Here is a 20,748-nt window from a genome sequence, read left to right as displayed (position 1 = left end):
CACCGGTGTGCCCTGATCTATTCCCCACTCCACCCACCCAGTAGAATTCATCAGGCAGTCTTTTGTGGCCCTCTTGAACCTTGCCTGTATTTCCATCATGACACCTTATTCTGGTTTCTAATTACTGGCATCTAATTATTGACTTCCCTAGCTCCCTGACTGAACAGAAAGTTCATCAAGACCTAGTCTCATTGAGCTTTATATGTCCCTAGTACATGGTACACAGCAGGTTCCAAAATGCTGAATGGACAAATGAAGGTACGGCATGGAAATGGAGAGGGAAGTTGAGGTCAGGTAATTAACACTGAATCACACAGAAGGGTTCACTACTTAACAGTGGCAAAGCTGGGGTCACTTGATCTATTTCAGATAAAGACATCAGGGCTGGCTGTGCCCAGTGTGACAAAGACTTGTCAAAATCAGAACACCATTTCCCACTTAGTGCAGGATTCTTTTTAATGTACCTCTATCACCATAAGTTTCCCTACAAAACGTACTGGAGTGTAACACCCTCATTTCACAATTGTACAGGGCTTTCAGCTCAACAACATCATTTCAGTTGCACAAGCCAGAACCTGGGAGACTTCCAAAATGCTTTTCTTCCTCCCCAAGTCCTATTGATCTTCTCAATATCTGATGAATGTCTCACTTCTCTCCAACCCCACTGCCACTACCCTTGTCCAGGCCAAGACCTCCGCCATTCAGATGGTTCAAAACGCTCTGGTCAGCCCTACATCTGGCAGGCTGCTCAACACATAACAGGCATGCAAATATTTACTGAATGCATGGAGAACTCCAGACAGTTTGGTCCTGTGGTGTGGAGAGCTAGCTGTAAGGAGGAGGCAGAAGAACTACACAGGGACCACTTGGGGGGACAACAGAGAGTAAATGCAGGAGCTGTTCCATCCAGATGAGGCAGATTTGCATAGGAGACAGAATGTGAGGACCAAGAGACTAGACAGTCTGGGGATGTGGGCACAATGAGGGTACCGCCTGCTCTCTGTGGCCCAGGTGAAGACTGTTAGCTCCACTGCAGTCCCGGAACTCCTCTCAGCAACAGCTCCTCTGCTGTAAGTGGAAATACCGTCTAACTTGCAGAGTTTGTAATAAGCATCAAATGAGAGAATTATGCAAGTGCCCAACACAACGTCTGGCACATAAACACTCAATAACCTTTAGCTCAAGTTGGGAAATCTGTATGTGTTTAGAATTTCAGGTTTCTACCACTCAAATATCTCCAAGATTTTTATTTCAAGGGTCTTACATATGGATTTTGTTAAAGAGAACAGAAGAAAAAAAAAAACTTCAATATGTTTTTACTTATTAAATCTTACGGCAGGATCATAATTCCTGAAAGCCCTTTCAGAGTAATAGATGTTTTATGAAAATATCTCAACGCCTAGATATGCCCCAGAATCCTGTTCCCTTAAATCATGAAACACAGACCTATAGCTCTGATGCACCTCCCAACTAGGCATCTGGTCTCGGTCCCAGTAACCCATCTGGGTCCAAATGGCAAAACTGAGCACGAGAGCCAGCTTTCTCCCTTCCTGTGACCCTCCACACACAGAAGAGAAGGAGACTCTAGAAGAGGTAAAATCTAAAAGGTGGTAAAAATGTACTTAGAGAAAAGACACGGATATTATACATGTGAAAATAAGTACTGGGTCCTAAATCATGAGAAACCACAGAAAAATATAAATAGAATGTATAACTTTTAGTCAGCAACAGAAAGACACCTGATGAAAATTTAAGCTCTCCAATGGAAGACAAAGAAAGTTATAGGAAAAAGAAAAAACAACAAAAACCTCCCACATATACACAATAAATGGAAAACATAAATAAAAGGTAGAAATAACTCCTAATATATTAATGATTATAATAAATGTACAGTTTCAATTAACCACTTAAAGGAGAGATTTAAGTCTCAACTTTTCAGTTTATTTAATTCTATGCCTGTTTTACTTGCCACTGGTAGCAGATACTCATTTAAGAATTATTGAACCAAATGAATGAATAATTAAGTAAAAGTAAACATGAAAGATTGAAATGGAAAATGGATTTTCTCCTACCAACTGCTTATCTTCAATGACATTTAATAAGACTAACATCTCATTTTTACTGTTTTTAAAGGAAGCCCCGAAAGATCAGTCTTTTCCAATATGGTGCTTTTAATACTAAAAGCATTTATCTTTCAATAAATATAATAAATAGTGCAGTTGTAATTTCTCACAATGGAAGACTTACCTGAAAATTCGAGGACACTTTAAATTATCTTAAAAGGGTTAGCAGGGGCACATAGCTTCCCTGGCCCATGTAAAGACAAGACAAGACAACAGAGGAAGTCCTAAACAGGCAATGGAACTGGCAGGCCTAGGAAGTGGTGTTGTCTAAACTGCTGGGACTCTGCTGCCTGGTACAGCACCTCACACACAGTTTGCCTCAAAATGTATATACCTTTTTAACCTGTTACTCTTCACCAAGGAAATAAGAAGTGGCCTTAGCAGAGTCTGTAGGTACACAGGACACACGCAGCTATTAGTCTGAGCATATGTGGCAACTATACTCGGTAACAGACACCCGTCACCAATGTTAATGGCTACTCTGGAAGCAGAAGGCAATGGCATGGCAGACAGGGTGACCAGTGGGCTTCTACCATCCTTCCACAGAGAGCAGCAGGGTAATGGATCTGCTCCAACCAACATACTGCTTCCTCATCTTTTCTTCAAAAAGTACAGTCCCATGTGTCATGCGAATTTGAAAGAGAAACATTTGAAATTTGCAAATAGGTTTTAAAATTTAGGAATTTCAAGTTTATCTGGTAGAGGTTCTTACAAATTACTAAAGTACAGCACTTTAGAAATAATGCCAAATTTAAATTAGTGAAATAATTAAAGTAACTATTATATACCCAAAGACATTTGGGTATTTTGTCATAGCTCAACTGTTTGACCCATTAGGGCAACATTTCCACGCTTATTTCAGACCAATCCGGCAGTACATGGCTTCTATTTTCACATGCCCTCCTCTTCCTGGTACACAGAAAACAAGTGATTAAATACGGTGTGCCTGCAGAGCCCATGAGTCATTCATTCCAAGAGCCCAGAGTGACTGGCGCTCCCTCAGCCCAAGATAAGCCTGGGTCTCACACATCTACTGAAGTTGATAGGTAGTTTCACTTGTATCTTTAAGAAAAAAAAAAAGGTGCTAGAGTATGCATAAATAATCAGACCAAGTTTCATTTCCTGCTAAAGACAAAGGATATTATTGCTCTGAAAAGACAATCACCAACACCAAATTCAAACAGATGAGGACAAGGGTTCTAACATGAGGAACTGAAAGTTCCCAAACTTAGCTCGTGCTTCAGTTCTCAAAATTTAATGAAGCAAGGAAAACATGTTAGGGAATAAGTTGACTCAGGTGCTATCTTATCATTCCAAAGTTGGATATATATTTTTTTGAACTCTCTAACGGTAATTATTTTCCAGCATTCAGCAAACTAAAGAGCTAACCCAGTTTAGAAGTTCCAGCAGCTGGTGATTTCTTGGGGTGAACTCAACTCAATGGTTGCTGATGATCCTGGCTTCTCAGGATCATCATCTGGGAGCTTTAGAAAATGCCGATGCCTGGGCCATACCCCTGCAGAGAGTCTGAGCCAGCTGGTTAGTTAGGGTGGGGCCCTGGCACAGGTATTTTGTTAATCTCCCCCAGGTGATTCTAATGTACCAGCAGATTGAGAATTACTGGTCTAAGGGATTGTGGGTTATTGGGTGGAACCTGCATCAGTAATTTTATCCTATCAGTTTGATTCTAGATGATGTCTGCGCTGGACCCGGAAACACTCCCATAAAATAAAGTACTAGGAACTGCATAAAGATCACATAACATAGTTAGTTGGCTTAAAAACTGATTTAAACTAGTATAAAGAAATATTTCCAAAAAATAACCTTAAGAATATTTAAAAGATGAGACACTACTTAGGAAAGGGATCTTAAGAATTTCTAGACTTTTCTATTAAGATGGGGATCTAATTATGGTACAGTAACAGAGCCACAAAGTTTTGACTATGATCATGAAGGACATCAGAAATGGCTTTTTAATTTCTTTTTTTTTAAGATTTTATTTATTCATTTGACAGAGATCACAAGCAGGCAGAGAGGCAGGCTGAGAGAGAGGAGGAAGCAGGCTCCCTGCAGAGCAGAGAGCCTGATGTGGGGCTTGATCCCAGGACTCTGGGATCATGACCCGAGCTGAAGGCAGTGGCTTCACCTGAGCCACCCAGGTGCCCCAGAAATGGCCTTTTAAACTCTACAATAACCAATCTAAAAATTGTTATGATTCTCTGACATGCAAAGTCCCAACTGTCACATCTCAAGAAAAGGCCAATGCAACTCAAAAAAGAACAGAGGACAATAAAATAAAAAAGACTTTTGTGAAAGGTCAGACAATGTAACCAGGTTCTGGGAGGACCTGCTGAAAATGGAAACGTACAAAATTATGGAAGGTATGGACTTCACAGGGCATTCAGAATATTGCATAGGAGACACATGTTTAAAAGACATGGCTTGAGAATAAATGAAGGCAAGTACAGCTTAAATTACAACTTTCCAAACTCATTACATTAAGAAGCTGACAATATAGTCAGTTCAAATAAGGATTAGATAAAATCCTCAAATAATAAACTCCTAATGCATTACCCAAGGGTTGAGATATACCCCACACCTTCTGAGTTCCCCAAAACTGTTCTTTGATGTATCTTTCAGAAATAGGATCCTGAAAGCTAAATCAGAGCTAACAATTGGTATTTCCTTTCCTCATTTTAGAGCTTTCAACCAGGATGCATATAATTAACACTTCAATAATTAAATAGATGCAACCTTTCTCCCAGCTGGTGTTAAATGATTTCCTAGCCTTTCCCAAAACTCTGTTCAAAACTCTTACTCTCTTCCATCAAGGATGGCTTGTATTGTTTATTCTGCCACCATATGTCCCCAACGAAAAGCTCGGCCTTCAAATCCATATCAGGTCTAGAATTTGCCCTTTTAATTGGCCTCAAATGAAGATGCTTCTAGACCAAACACAGTGCCCTGTGAGTGGGAGGTAAGGGGGAGAGCCTATAAGATTTCACTCTGGCCATTAGGCACTACTCATTCTCATAAACCCTTTTTTTCTTTCTTTGAGTACCCAATTAGGATGAAGTCATTATGCATACAAAGAGTTATGTCTGCCAAGGAAAAAAAGTCCTTAAAAGTCTACCAGTGTATACAGCTATTTTTCCAGGGCTTTCCACTATTACAGACAAGCAACCTTACTATTTAGAGCTGGAAGAAACTTCACAGAATTTAAAAAAAAAAAAAAAAAAAAAAGAGCACCTTTTCCCCATTTTCTTTATTAGGAAGAAAAACAGATTTTCACTACCTTGAAAAAAAGACAACACTAAATCCTCAAATTTTAATACCCAACACAAACCTCCCAACAGAACTGGGCCTTAAGCTCTGTCACAGCATCTGTCACTCTAGAATCCTGTGTAGGTCTCTCCCCCACTGGACCACGGCCTCAGCTACAAGGTACAGTGTTCTAGCCACCTTTTCCTTTGGCACAATGCCCAGCAGACAGGTCCTCAATAAGTGTTTAAAGAATAAATAAATGACTTCACAGAATTTCAGACTGAGTAGAATTTGGAAGGAGAAAGAAACAGAACACAAAATTACAGGGGGGAAACGAGGTGGCTTCTTTGTGAAAAGGGAGTTCAGATGGTCCCCTGCCCCTTGATGGTCTGACTTTTTGACTTTACAATGGTGCAGAAGCAATATTCATGCAGTAGAAACTATATTTTGAATTTTAAATTTTGATTTTTTTCCTGGGCTACTGTTATGCCAATATCATATGCTCACAATGCGGGGCAGCCCCGGCTACCTGTAGCTCCCAGTCAGCCATGCGATCCCAAGGGTAAACAGCCCACACACTGAACACCCATTCTATAGCCATACAACCATTCTGTTTTCTTTCAGTGCAGAATTCAATAAATTACAGGCAACGGTCAACACCTGACTATAAAATAGGCTTTGCATTAGATGATTTTGCCCAACTGTAGGCTAACTAAAGTGTTCTGAGCACACTCAAGGCAGGCTAGGCTAAGCTATGTGTGGGAGGTTAGGGGTATTCAATGCCCTTTTGACTTAATGATATTTTCAACTTACAATGGGTTATCTGGATGCAACTCCATCATAAGTCAAGGGAGATGTACAGTGGAAAGAGGTAAAGGGGAACACATGAAATAGCTGCTAGAAATGAATCCTGGAGTCAGGAAACACAGCGGCCCAGGAGGAAGAGTAGCAAACTATAACTCTGCTCAACAACTTCTGTACTCTGAGGGTGCAGGAGGTCTATGTGCCTGAAGTAGGGAGAAGAATGTATACACCTGGCATAAAAACAATGCATAATGATATTCAGGAGCATTAGTGATATTATACTGCAAACTACGAAAACTAAAAGCATTAAGGCAGGGTTTTAAATTTCCCAATTATTTCAGATCTTGTGACTTTTTCAAATTGTATATAGTGACCACTGCACAAACTGTGAAATTTGAAGTTCAATGTAAGTGAAAAGTTGTTTCCAAAAAAAAAAAGATTCATAAAAAAAATGTACTTTTAAATATCCCACTATCAAGTTACAGAAATTCATGATTCTGAAATAAAATGAATCAACTTAAAAGAAAAAACAAGGAACACAGACCTAAAATCAACCTGTATTTCATTCAACCAGCCTTACCAAAGAAAGCAGGCAGGAGTGCATGCTTTTTGTGTGAATGAGAGCAGTTTCTGTAAGGGTCTCACAGCAACCGGAAAATGAGTCATCCTAACAGAGCATGGGATTTAATTAAGATCCTACCAGTATGTGTTGTGATAGTACTATGATGCTAAATGTTCGGTGTTTATCATCAATTCTAAAATACTACTTAATATTATCAACAGCTACTGATAATTTTTAACATGTATTATTTCTCTATTTTGTTAAATATACTCCAAATGTTCTTCTCAGCTCAATATGGTCAGTTAATACATAATGATTATAACTTAGACTAGCTAACGAGTAATTATTTGTTAGAAGGCTCTAGGACATTGCTGTTACTTCTCAGGGCTTGTGTTTGCAAGACTAAATTTTTAAAACACTTGAACAGAAATAGACCAGTTTAGAGTTTATTCATACAAAAATAGTAATATAGCTTACAAAGATCTAACACGTTTAAATCCCCACGAAACCACACCAAACCACCCAACCAACAGCAAAACTAGTCTGATCTTCCAATAGTCTAGTATCTATCGGCAAATATGTCACCTAATTTTGTTATAAATTCAGCAACGAGTGATTTTTTTGTTTTGTTTTGCATAAGGGCCAGTTCAAGAAAAATAAAAATGTCTTTGTATCCCATTTATTTTCATTCAAAACAAGAAGAGATTTATTGAATCCCAGACTTAAAAGTTAGATTTCCCCCCTTTAGGAGTAAAATGACAAGAATGGGTTTTGGTTTTTTGGGTTTTTTTGTTTGTTTGTTTTTTGTTTTGATTGGCAAGAGAGGCAGTGTTCTGGTCTTCTACTCTTTTTTTTTTTTTTTAAATATTTTATTTATTTATTTGTCAGAGAGAGAGAAAGAAAGAGAGCATGCCAGCACAGGCAGACAGAATGGCAGGCAGAGGCAGAGGGAGAAGCAAGCTCCCCGCCGAGCAAGGAGCCTGATGTGGGACTCGATCCCAGGACGCTAGGATCATGACCTGAGCCAAAGGCAGCCACTTAACCAACTGAGCCACCCAGGCGTCCCTGGTCGTCTACTCTTATACTCTCGGTTTAATCCTCCCAATAGAACCTTTGCTGCTGAAGATATGCAAGGTCGACCAGGGACTAGAATCATTTCAATTCATTCAATACGATTTTTGTAGAAGACCTGCTATGGGCCAGGTGCTAGGGAAATGGTGATACATCTATACTGCCTTTTCTTTACTGGGGCTGAGGTAGGCAGTTAGGACAAAGGGGAGTCATACTTCTGGGCATCCGGGAGCTGCATGAATGCATCCAAATTTCTGAAACACCAATCTGTCAGGGCTCCCTGGTTTCTGGCACCTAAATGCTCTAGCCTATAAGGCCTCGACACTGCCTCTTCTCTGACTCCAGCCTTTGGCAAGTCCTGGCATCTGCTGGCTCAGGCCTGAGAACATAAGCATCTAGGAACCAGTGATTCGACAAAGGTTCTAGCCCGCTTTAAAGGTGGTTTTCCTGGAGACCTCTCTCTTCCACTCCCTCTCTGCTTTATGTGCTCTGCAAGGATGCCTGTGAAATTGGATCTGGGACTCTTGACAGACTGCGAAAGGCTTCAGGTTGCTCATCACTGGCTGAACTAGTTCCCAGTCGGTACATATCAATGTTTCTGCTCCCTTCCCAAAACTATATCTATTCCCTTCCCAAACTGCAGATGATCTGAAAACTTAAAACTGACCATGACTTGGAAAAAGCCCTTGGCAATCTATTCTATAATAATATTCTCTGCAACTACATAAACTAATTTAGCAACAAGAAGTCAGGGCAGGGGTAGGGTCCAAGAACCAACCAGTAGTCCCATTATCGTCCTTTCATTCCATATAGATCCTTTCTCAATATGCATGCTTTGACATTTGAGGCTTTTTTATTTTCTCCATACACTGCCCTATAATGATTATGATGGCTAAAGATATATTTCAGGTATTTCCCATAAAAATATAAATCCTGTAACTGTAGTCAAGAAAGTAGAAAGGTTTGTAAAACACTTTTGTCATTATTGAGGAAAATTTGGCTTTAGAGTCATATACTGGATTAGAAGCTTCACCCTCTTACTCTGTGAATCTGGGCACGTTACCTCTTTGTGCCTCAGCTTCCTCACTTAGAAAATCAGGATAACAAAACTCTCCTCCTGATGTTTATTGTGGGGAAGAAATGATATAGAACCTATCAAGGTTTCAGAACAGTATCTGATTCAGAAAAATGCTCAATACATAAAAGCTGTTGCTATTACTACTATTAAACTCGGTTGACAAAGTAGACAACAAAATATGCATAAAAATTGCCCAAATCTGTACTACTTGATTGCAAATGTCATCATTCACTTTAGACTATTTTTTTGAAGCTAAAGAAGTGGGGGGTTACTTTAGAAAGAGGGGTCTTTTCTACTTTGCATGCATCAATGTTCATAAAAGTAAATGTAAAATCGACCTAACTACTAGCCTGTTAGAAATATAAAATATTAATATAAAATATAATATATAAAATATGGGAGAAACATGGTTTGGGGTATAAAACTGCTAAGCGATTTAAAAGAAGACCAAAGACACCAGGAGAAAAACCTAGTTATTCAACCAAATGGTTAAAAAGATTTTTACAATAGATTTAATAATCAATTTTTTAAAAAAGTTTTTACTTATTTATTCCAGAGAGAGAGTGAGTGCAAGCACATCCCTATGCACACTAGCAGGGGGAAGAACAGAGGAAAAGGGACAAGCAGACTCCTCAGTTGAGTGCAGGATTTGATCCCACAATCCCAAGATCATGACGTGGGCTGAAATCAAGAATGAGTCACTCAACAGAGCCACGCAGGCGCCCAAATAATCAATTTTTAAATTAAAATGCCCTACAGCACCTGGGCTCAGGTAACCAGGGATCAGGTACTGGGATCAGGCTCCTTGCTCAGCAGGGAGTCTGCTTCTCCCTCTGCCCCTCACCCTGCTCATGCTCTCACACACTCTTTCTCTCTCTCTCAAATAAGTAAATAAAATCTTAAAAAATAAATTAAAATGCCCTATTATGTTTGGCATGGTAATTTGTGAATTTTTAGAAAACATGATTTTTTTTAAAAGATGAAGTTCAGGGATGTGTGGGTGGCTCCGCTGGTTAAGCGTCTGCCTTCAGCTTGGGTTATGATCCCTGGGTTCTGGGATCGAGTCTCACATCAGGCTCCCAGCTCAGTGGGGAGCCTGCTTCTCCCTCTGCCTGCTGCTCTCCCTGCTTGTGCTCAATTGCTCTTTTGCTCTCTGACAAATAAATAAATAAAATATTCAAAAAAAAAAAAAGATAAAGTTCAAAATCATTTTTTTCCAAAGTAAATACCAAATGACACTGAAAACTCTAAGTAAACTGAATCTAGTTTCATATGATTCTTCAAAAGAGATAAAAGTTCTATGTGGATTTTAATTCCATAACCATAATTTCTCATTCAAAATAAGTTAACTTCATATGACATACTAAAAATAATTTTCACACACACACACACAAAAATCTCTAAGAAGAACAGGAACACTTTTTAAGGTTTCTGTGAATTCTAACTGAGAGCTACTATCCCCTCCAAAAAAATGTTCTCTGGTATTCATCATTTAGAGTATCATATCTATAAATATAGTTTACATGCTTAGGAATGTTATGTATATGACAGATGCTTTGCCATCTTTTTATGGTCAGTCTCAGAATAGAACGAAGCAATACTCAGCAGGAAATTACATAACACCATCATATCAGACAAAGCCACAAGGACTTAGTGGAAGCAATTTTAAGACTAAAGTGATAAGACTATATCACCCTTCCCCAATAGTAGTGTACTATAGTCCTTTTTAAGTCTTTAAATTATAATCTTTATTCTCAGATAGTAAAACACCACTCTTAGGAGATTACTGAATATTCACACAGAGCTTTATCATTTTTCCTAGTAGAAAATAAAACAATCTCTGGTAGTCATTACCCTGCAAAAGACATAAGCATCCACCAAAAAGCAGTTGCTAGATATGAATGCAGACTCCTCACTACCCTTAAGAAACTGGAAAGACCAGGGGGAAAAAAACAGTACTCAAGAGTTTAGCTAGAAGAAAAAATTGAAAAAATTTAAATAATGTTAAAGAAGAAAATAAGGAATATTACCACAAAGACTTTAAAAAAAAAAAAAGGTGATGCTAAATCAGATAGAAAAAAAACACAAGTGGAAATTCACTTTCCTCATATTTACTTCCTCACCCAGCTGCACAGAGATTTTCTGCCCCAATTAGAAGATATTCTAAAACAGGGCCTAAAATTAATATTAAGCACAACACAACATCATATTTTTATGGCAATGATATTATGCACTTTACCTCAGCTCAACCAAAAAGACCTTCCTCGTCCTAATTACTCTAAAGTCCAAATTCCAAGATGAGTAAGTACGGTTCTTGCCTTGGGGAATGCACTGTCCACTAGGGAAGAAGCAAGTAAACTATTTTCATATGATGATGCATTATGGGCTATAAGAGAAGTGTGCACTAGGCATAAAAAGCACCTGGAAACACGAAAGAAGTGACCAATAATTCTACCCCAGGAACGTGGGCTATGGTGAGCAGAGTATCTGAGCTGTGCCTAACAAATTAGATAGGCAAAGGAGCTGAAAGCATTCCAGGCTCAGGAAATGATCATTTTAACTTTAAATATCAATAGTGATTCTTCTGAAGTCTCTAGGAAAAATTAAAGTACTGTTTCAGGTTGTTCAATAGCCACAAACAAAAACCACTAGGCCCACAGGCTTTTTTGGTTTTATATAATACTGCCCTTTGGAAAAGAAAAGGACTTGGTCAGTAATCTATTCAGTTAAATAGCCAATAGGAAGCAATGAGATTTTAAATGCTGTCATTACAAACAACAGCAAAACTGTCCATGAAAGCAGAGGGAAAAGACCTAATAAAATGAAAACAATATTAAATGATCCTATAGAAAGAGATCTGAAAAGCACTTATCCAATTAAAATACCATTATTAATAGCCATTCTTTAAAAAGGATCTTGAGCACTGCATAGGAAAAACCATTAGGTTAAGTTTAATGCATGGGATCCCTTACTCACTGGGTACCCTTGAATACCTAAAGATCAAAACAGACTGTTACTTCAGAAATATAATGGCCTCTTCCTTCCTCTAGATTTTTGTTCTACTTCTCTCTGTGGTCTCCTATATCCACAGAAGTGATATAAACTTAACTGCAAAGACTACAGACATTTTATTCTGAAAAAAAATTTTTTAATTTGCCTTTTGATATGGACTTCAGATATATATACAGTAATACAAATCACATGGCTTACTCCAAAAATCTAGGCCCAGATTACCCTGTGAATATTCCTTAAAGGCTTAATCCTGTGACTCATCTCAGTTTCTTTAGCTCAGAAGTATGGGTCTCAGTAGCCTTCCACTGAAAGCTGCTAGCCAGCATCCAAGAAGAGTTGACTTACTTCACTTGAGGGGAGTAATTTATCCCGAAGCAACCATTAGGACTGGAGAGGCTCCTGGTACAAGAAACAAACACAAACCAAAGAAAATGACAAATAATTCACTTATAACCCCTCCTATTCTGAGGACTCCTGTGACCTTATCTCTTTGCATGTAATCCACTAGCTTGGTTCACCTCTGTCCAACTTAGAGGCTAAGAGAAAGGAGAGTGGCCCTAGAAATGGAAATAAAGCCAAGACTTCCCTATTTATATATGTCTTAACTGCCCAAATTCACAGGTGACCACCCAGAGAGCTCCTATTCCTTTACAAAATACATTAATTCTGGTCCTCCAAGATGTACACTGAACAAACACTGAAGAAATTGGTATTGGTTTTTGTTTTATTTATTTATTTATTTGACAGACAGATCACAAGTAGGCAGAGAGGCAAGCAGAGAGAGAGGAAGGGAAGCAGGTTCCCCACTGAGCAGAGAGCCCGATGCGGGGCTTGATCCCAGGACCCTGGGATCATGGCCTGAGCTGAAGGCAGAGGCTTTAACCCACTGAGCCACCCAGGCGCCCCAGTTGGTTTTGTTTTTTTGTTCTTGTTGTTGGTATTGTTTTAAAAAACATTTCTGTGATGTACAAGGACTCAAAAGCCCAACCGTCATTTTATAGTTGAGGAAATGAGGCACAGAAAAGTGTTCTGTCCAATGAACTGGAGATGATCTCAAGTTCCATACATATGGAATCGTCAAGCCCTAAGAGTCTAAAGAGTTGGCTCATTGGCAGCCTGGAGAATTTTGCAATCTACCTTTCCTCAAGGAACATTTGAAGCCTTACCCCAACCTGGGAGCGGGGGAGGGTGGTGATGGTGCCAGGCAAATGGTCAAATCAGGAAAAACAGAGAACAGAATGACTGGAGACCGGTCACAATTACCCTATCTACAACAACTCTGGTCCCAAAATCATCAGGAACGTTCTCTGGGTGTAATCATTTCTCTTCCATTCTGAATAGAGGAATTAAAATGTAATAGCTAGGAAATACACCCAGAGCCTCGGGAAGAATAACAAGTTTTCCTTCACCGCTCTCACAGATCAACTAGGTCTTCTTAGGAAAGCCGGAGAACCTGCCGGAAAGTGTTCTGGAGGCTCTCTCTGTGAGCTCAGGCAAGTTACCCAAGTTTCACACCTGTCTTCTCACCTGAAAAAGAGGATGCCACCACTTGCTTCTGTAAGGCTGTTGTGGGGACTGGGAATAATACATTAAGGGAAAAGGTCCCTGGAAACCATCTTATACCCAGTAACAGCTGTGATAAGCAATGCTCATTTGGACTTTCTCTACTTTTCAATTCAGACCACGTAATCCTTGTCTACATCACACACAAGAATTACACATAAATTTTAAATGTTCTGGCTATTTCTTTAGAACTCCATTCTCGCACTTCTAAAGTGAAAGCTCTCTGAGGTGATTAGGAAAAGGCAACCTCAAACGGGGAGGCGCTACCCAGTCCCCCCCACAAAGGAAGCCGCCTCCTGGACCCTTGTCCGCTCTCTGAAGGCAGGGGCTGCAGTCTGACTCACCGCTGTCAACTAATTTTCCTCACACAGACTAATCCGGGCAGACCTAGGCATCTCCTACCAGCTTACGCGACACCCAGACACGGCCCCACGATACATCCTGTATGACAATACTGAGTCATACGAAAGTATTAAAAGTTCAACATTACAACGCAGTTCAGTTGTAATACTAAAGTCAAAGAAAAGGAGCTTTAAAATCGGGTGCCTATGAGGTAACCAGAACGAAGTCACACCTCTAACAAGAAGGGACCAGAAACACACAGATGTCAACAGGGAGTGACCCTCCCGCAGGACGTTCCACTGAACCGGCGCGATCGTTTCTGGCCCAAGATTGGGACAGGATTCGAACCCAGAACTTGTCTCAAAGGACGTGCCAGAGCCGCTCCGGAGTGGAAGAGGCCTTTAAGGCCAGGCGCCCCTCGCCCGAACTTTCCGGCTCGGCTCCGGTCCGCTCTCCCGGGCAGCAGAGCGGATCTCAACGCGGAGGCGCGCTCGGAGGAACGAGGGTCGCCGGCCCTTTGTCCCCCGCGGAGCGGCAGAGGCGAGACAGGCGCTCCCTCCCGTCAGGAAATAATGACAGCTCGAGCGCCCCGGCTCGCGCCCGCCCCGCCCCACCCCGCCCCGCCCCGGGTGCCTGGGCCGCAGGCGGCACCCGCCCGCCCGCGCCGAGGGGCGGCCGCGCCCCCTCCTCGCCCCCCGCCCCGCCCGGCTCCGCCGCGCCGGGCTCGGCCCAGGGCCACCCCGCGCCGCCAGCCTCACCGGGTCGGAGCTGGAGGCCGCCGTCGCGGCGGCTGCACCACAGCGCGCGCTCGCCCTGCTGCAGGATGTAGTGGTCCTTGGCTTGGAAGAGCTCCATGCCGGCCCCAGGCTCCGAGGGAGGAGGCGGCGGCGGCCGGCGCGCCCCTGTCTCCGCGGCCCCCGGCCCCGGCCCCGGCGGCGGCGGCGGCTGCCCGCGGGGGGCGCTCGGGGCGTCCTAGTCAGCCGGGGCCGCCGGAGCCCGCGCCTCGAGGAACAGCGACTGAGGGAGCGCCCCAGCGGCCAGGCCCGCGAGAGGAGAACGCGCACCGGCGGCTGTGGCGGCGGCAGCGGCAGCGGCCTTAGAGGCCTCTCCCCCAGCTCCGCCCCTTGCCCGGCTCCGCCCCTGGCACAGCTCCCGGCCCCACCCCCTTCAGTGGCTCCGCCCCGGCTTCAACCAGGCTCCTCCCCCTCCCTGTCGCCTCCGCGCGTCTCTTTCTCCTTTCCGTGCCCCTTTCCGCCGTTTCCCGCCGCCCTCCAGCTTCTCCCGGGTTTCTCCTCCTGGCTCCTCTCCCAGGCTCTTCCTCCCTGCTCTCCTCCTCCCCCAGCCCTCCTTCGGCTCTCCTAGGCCCCGCCCCTGGTGGGCCCGCCTTCCCTCCCAAGGCGAGGGCCGGCTTGGCTGAGTCAGGGGCCGGCCGTCCTCATGCAGTGTAACTTCTCGAGCGGAAGCTCTCTCTTGGGATCTTCCCTCCCATACCAGCGGGTTATTAACTACTTTCACCAGCCCTGAGGAAAGCCCTGTCGACTCCTTACATCCAGCCTGAATCCTCCTCCTCCCGGGGCCTGAGTTGCCCTCAGAGACCCAGGCCAGGAGAGCCGGGAAATGCAACCCAACACGCTGGTTCCAGGATCTAGTCCCAGCCAGGCTCTCCTCAGAGCAGGGCAGTCCTCTGTGTTGATATTTACTCTTAGAACCTTGTGACTTTTGACAACAGCAGGTATTCAACAAATACACATCTAGGAGCATGTAACAGTGAGAAACACACAAGTATTGGCACTGGGCTCTAACTAGCGAGGAAGAAGGGAGCAAAATTCAGAAGCTATCGTGTTCCGAATTAAGTAAGATGGGTCTGAGAAGACGTCAAAAAAATAAGTCATCAGTGAAGTGGAAGGAATCTAGTCTGACAAGCCTCCCCCAACCCCAAAATCTTTGAGCTATTTTGGAAGTCCAGCTGGTATGTTGAACCGAATATGGCTTGGGAGTTAGATCCCTGGTTCCAGGTCCAGCTCCAGGTGTGATCTAGTGTGTGAACTGGGGAAGCTCTCCTGGTCTCAGATGGTGGTTGAACTAAATGGTCTTTAAATTACACTCTCAGTTTTATATATCAGTGAGTCTTGCTACTTCTAGCTCCTGCATTCTATAATGTTTTAGAAGGGAAGGGGGAAAAATAAGGTAGGAGACAAGAAAAGGAAGGCAATAATTTTAACCTTCTGCTTAGATAAAAGTAAGAGGGCCCCCAAAGCAGCAAGGAATTCCATATTACTAATTATTCCAGCCCACACTGATTTCTCTGCTGAATTTCCATAGCGCAGAAAGACCCGTGATGACAAACTGTCCTGCAATCTCTGGTAAGTAACAAGCCTCCTGGTCTGCCCAGATATCTTAAACATAAAAATCAAGAGGAGTGATACTATATCAAAGCTTTGTGATGTGAGTTGGACACAGAAGATAATGGAGACAAGATTCAGTAAAAGCATCAGTTTCCGCTTTACTGTTGAATTCAGCCATATGTTGACTTTCCTTAGCAAAAATGAATAGGTAATGAAAAAGTCCTGTGATGACTGTATGTTCTACAAATTATTCTGTTTTTTTTTTTTAATTAATTGCATTGTCAGATGTGAAGAAAACAATTCTATTGTAATTGTTTGAAAAGAATTGGCTGGTTGATTGAAACTTTTCCTGGTGTTTTGAATCAATGATTCCAACCCTAGCTACCTATTAGAATTAGCTGGGGAATTTTTCCAACCACACCAATGCTAAGACCTCAGACCAATGAAATAGGAATCTAACTGGGTTAGGCTCTGGCATCAGCATTTTTTCCTAAGCTACCGAGAGGATTCTAACATGCAGCCAAAGTTAAGCAACACTTTTTAAAATGAAATTAATTGGAAAAAAATCTGTCTGAAGCAGCTTAGCAGAAAACAGCAGTCAATCATTAACTAATACCATTCCATGGGGTCGATTACCTATAAATCCAGAGTTAACAAGCAGAATCTTTAGGAGAGAGAAAACCTGAAGAAAAGTTGCTCCTAAACTTGACTTTCTCCCCTCTCTCTCTAAATGCATGCCTGGCTGAGCAGAATGAATGAAAAGAGGATATACTCTGTCCTTAGCAGATATCAGGTCCCCAGTCTCCTGCCACACCTGCCCTGCCTTGCTCCTTCTACAGAATTCTTGAACCTCAGACCCCGCAGCTTCCCCATTCCATGGTGGTCTCCCCATCTCTGGCCTGTGGCTACCTGCTAGCCTCCATCACTCTCTTCCAGCTTCCAAATTCGAGGCCCTCCTGCCCTTGAATGATGTCACCCAGGTTGTACCCAAAAGTCCATGTGATGCTGTTCTGCTTTTTAAACAGGGATGACCCTATCTTCTTTTCCATGTATGGTGTCCTTATACTCCTTTAAGCATATTCACTAGGGAGGTAGGTTGCAGTATCCAGCTCTGTGTGATCCCAGTCAAGTCAGAAATCTTAAAAGAGATGATTACCAAGGGCTCTTCCAGCCCTGAAATCAATGAATGTGAGGAAACGTGTCCACATAGTTGAACCTCCGCAAATAATGATGGTAAATGACTCAACTCTGATTATTGATTTGGCCTTCAGTATCAAGTTTATTATTTGTCACTGAGATTTTGGGGGCTCTGATTGGACTCTAGTGTTCTCTGGTGAAATTTGACTTTTAACATCATTTCCTATCTACTTGTCCACAGTCTTGTATGCTGTTTGTCTATGAGAACTTTCTTCAGTCTTGTTTGTGTATGAGAAATCTTCCAAAGGAGGGACTTTTAACAAAATACATGTTCTGCCTGCCAGAAGACTGCTCATTCTTAGCTCTGCCACGGAGGTGGTTACAGGCCCCAGGCACTTACAAGCCAAACGTTTACATTTGACCAATGCTCAGCCAGTTTCTCATGGATTTGCCTGCCAGTAAACTTCTGCTACCTCCTCCCATAATTTCACCAGGGACAATTGGAAAGTGTGACAGCCATTCTGGAGCACTTTGACATACATAAAATTGTTTGACAAAAGGGGGAAGGCCTCTCAGGAGACTGTAACATTGGTCTAAAAGAAAGAGATTGCTTTGTTCACTGGAGAAGACCATCTCCTTAATTTCTATACTTTAGGGGGTTAAAAAGTACTCAGTGTTTAATTGGCCTGATAAAATTGTCCACCCAAGTCATTGTTTAACCAGCTATGATAATTCTTTTGTGTGTGTCTAAGAGAGAAAAAAATGAATCTAATCTCTCTGCATCTAATCTCCTTCCAGAGGGAAGATAATTAGCCTTTACAGTGATCATTTCATATTTGTCTAAAGCCAGTTCTCTCTCACTTCCTCACCGTTAGGCATTTAGTTTTCAATTAAATAAAATGGTTAAAAAATTAGTTCTAAAAAAGCTAATTTGAAAAAAATGTCCAAGATATACTGTTAAATAGAAAATGTCCAAATTGCAGAGTAGTATTTTAAAGTATGCCATTTGGGTTTTTAAAAGTGGTGAATGAGAGAGAGATGTTTTTATAAGCCCAGAAGATTTCTGAAATAAAATACGAAGAAGTATAGTTACCTCAGAGCAATGGGAAAGGGAAGTCGATGAGAAATGCAAGGAGGGCAGAAACTTCTTTTCAGTTTATATTCCTGTACAGTTTGGGTTTTTTAACCATGTGTTTTTAATGCTTTAAATAAAAAACAACAACAACACTAGTTAAATGTGTGTGTGTAAAAGTCCTTCTACCACACACAAAAACATTTTTAGGTAATCTACTGCCTAAGAGTCTAGAACCTCTGTCTGGACAATCAGAAATCCAAGGGATGGGTTTTTTGTTTTTGTTTTTTTAAAGATTGTATTTATTTATTTGACAGAGAGAGAGATCACAAGTAGACAGAGAGGCAGGCAGAGAGGGAGAAGCAAGCTCCCCACTGAGCAGAGAGCCTGATGCGGGGCTGGATCCCAGGACCCTGAGATCGTGACCTGAGCCAAAGGCAGAGGCTTAACCCACTGAGCCACCCAGGCACCCCAGCACGGGTCTTTTTTATTTTCAATACCCTACTTAGTACTTTTGAGCTTTCCTAACATCTTAAATGCTGTCAGAGTGAGGTATGATTAAGTAGATAAGCCATTTTCCTATGCTGTTTACTTTTTTAAACAGAGCATAAGGAACAGAGATTTTCTTAAGCACATTTTCGAAATCACAGCAATAACCGTGGCTTGTTCTTCCCCTCTACCAATTATAACTCTCAGGTGGATGACCTGTTGGGTTGGTACCAGCATAAATCAATAACAATGGTCAAAAATGCTGTCTGTTAGGGGCACCTGGGTGGCTCAGTGGGTTAAGCCGCTGCCTTCGGCTCAGGTCATGGTCTCGGGGTCCTGGGATCGAGTCCCGCATCGGGCTCTCTGCTCAGCGGGGAGCCTGCTTCCCTCTCTCTCTCTCTGCCTGCCTCTCCGACTACTTGTGATTTCTCTCTGTCAAATAAATAAATAAAATAAAATAAAAATGCTGTCTGTTAGATAATCATGTTAGAGATTTTTTTAAAAGAATGCTTTGTACTGCCCCAGGAAATAACATGGGGGACTTGCTCCTAGAGAAACTTGGTACATCTTTGGAGCTGCTGCCCAGTAGATTTTTTTTTTTTAAGATTTTCTTTTAATTTATTTATTTGACAGATAGAGATCACAAGTAGTAGGCAGAGAGGCCAACAGAGAGAGAGGAGGAAGCAGGCTCCCCGCTTAGCAGAGAGCCCAATGTGGGGCTCGATCCCACGACCCTGAGACCATGACCTGAGCTGAAGGCAGAGGCTTAACCCACTGAACCACCCAGGCGCCCCCCGCCTAGTAGATTTTAAATCCACTGTTTCTTTTCCTGGTAAAAGGAAAAGAAAACCTCCCAGTCTACCACCATTTTGTAAGGGTAGCACTTGGCAACAAGGAAATACGGGATTACAGTTTCCTACTACTGCTCCATCCTTTTTCCTCAATTTTCTAGCCATTCCTCATTGAGCCTGAGTTAGCAGAGAAGGTGTGTATTGGGTGATGGGTGTTTGTAGGGCTCCCGACTGGTTGGGCAAGGGGGTGGGGTACACAGCTGGGGGGAACCAAGAGTGGAACGGGATTTGCAAAGTCTCTAAGATGATGTTTTTAACAAGGCCCATGATGAGTAACCCGAGATCAGCTGCAGATGTGGCAAACATCTTTCAAAATTGGGTCCTCATCTAATTTTAGGATTAGAGTTATGCTGTTGCTGATCTCAAATATGGTGAGATCCTAACATTTAAGTTGCCCATAAGCAGTGCATCGTTTCTCACGTTTTTTCCCACCACTGTTCTATGAATTAATCAAGATTCTAGGTTGTAGGTGTGATGCTTATAAAGCTACAGCCCACGGGACTCAGTCCAGGGCAGCACCGAACTTAAAAAAGGACCCATTCCATACAGTTAAAAATAATTTAAGGAAATGCAATCCTTTGTGAATATTTCCCAATTATTATAAAGCCCTCTGTAAGGGGCTTTTTTTTTCAGTCTTACTTTTCTTCTTCTCATTGTCCTCATACAGCACAGATACCCCTGTCCCTTTCCTCTCCAGGCTCCTTCCTCTTTTTCAGCTCTTTGCTATGAAATCTGACCACTTAAAGATACCTTCCTTCTTAGAGGATGGGAGAGGGAAAGAAATAGCACAAGACTAAGCCAGAAAGCTCTGCAGCTGTGGGGCTAAGGGGGCAGTCTGGGAACACTCAGACATTAACCATGCTGTCCTGCAGTCGGGGCCTGCTACTCCCTTGGGACTCAGCATAATTATTTTCATTTTGAACTGGAAAAAAAAAAGTCTCCTGTAAACAATTTGGAGGTGGGGGCGGGGCTTACATTCAGAGTCCAAAGACCAAGATGTGGACTTTTCTCCCCTTGTGAGTTTATGATGAGAAC

The 20,748-nt window shown here is 42.3% G+C and overlaps 1 protein-coding gene across 2 annotated transcripts in view; it reads right to left on the bottom strand.

The window, feature by feature from the left end:
* INPP5F (inositol polyphosphate-5-phosphatase F) overlaps positions 1-14,689 on the bottom strand; it is a 79,301-nt gene extending 64,612 nt beyond the window's left edge. For both annotated transcript variants that reach the window (XM_044240627.1, XM_044240628.1), the window contains exon 1: positions 14,578-14,689. In XM_044240627.1, coding sequence (XP_044096562.1) covers positions 14,578-14,674 — 97 coding nt within the window. In that variant the 5' untranslated portion in view covers positions 14,675-14,689. The remainder of the gene's footprint in view (positions 1-14,577) is intronic.
* Positions 14,690-20,748: the final 6,059 nt, after the last annotated feature.

The sequence above is a fragment of the Neovison vison genome, chromosome 2 (assembly GCF_020171115.1).
Source record: "Neovison vison isolate M4711 chromosome 2, ASM_NN_V1, whole genome shotgun sequence".
Classification (NCBI taxonomy): domain Eukaryota; kingdom Metazoa; phylum Chordata; class Mammalia; order Carnivora; family Mustelidae; genus Neogale; species Neogale vison.
The sequence above is the reverse complement of the archived record's forward strand: the minus strand, read 5'-3'. Positions and strand labels throughout refer to the sequence as shown.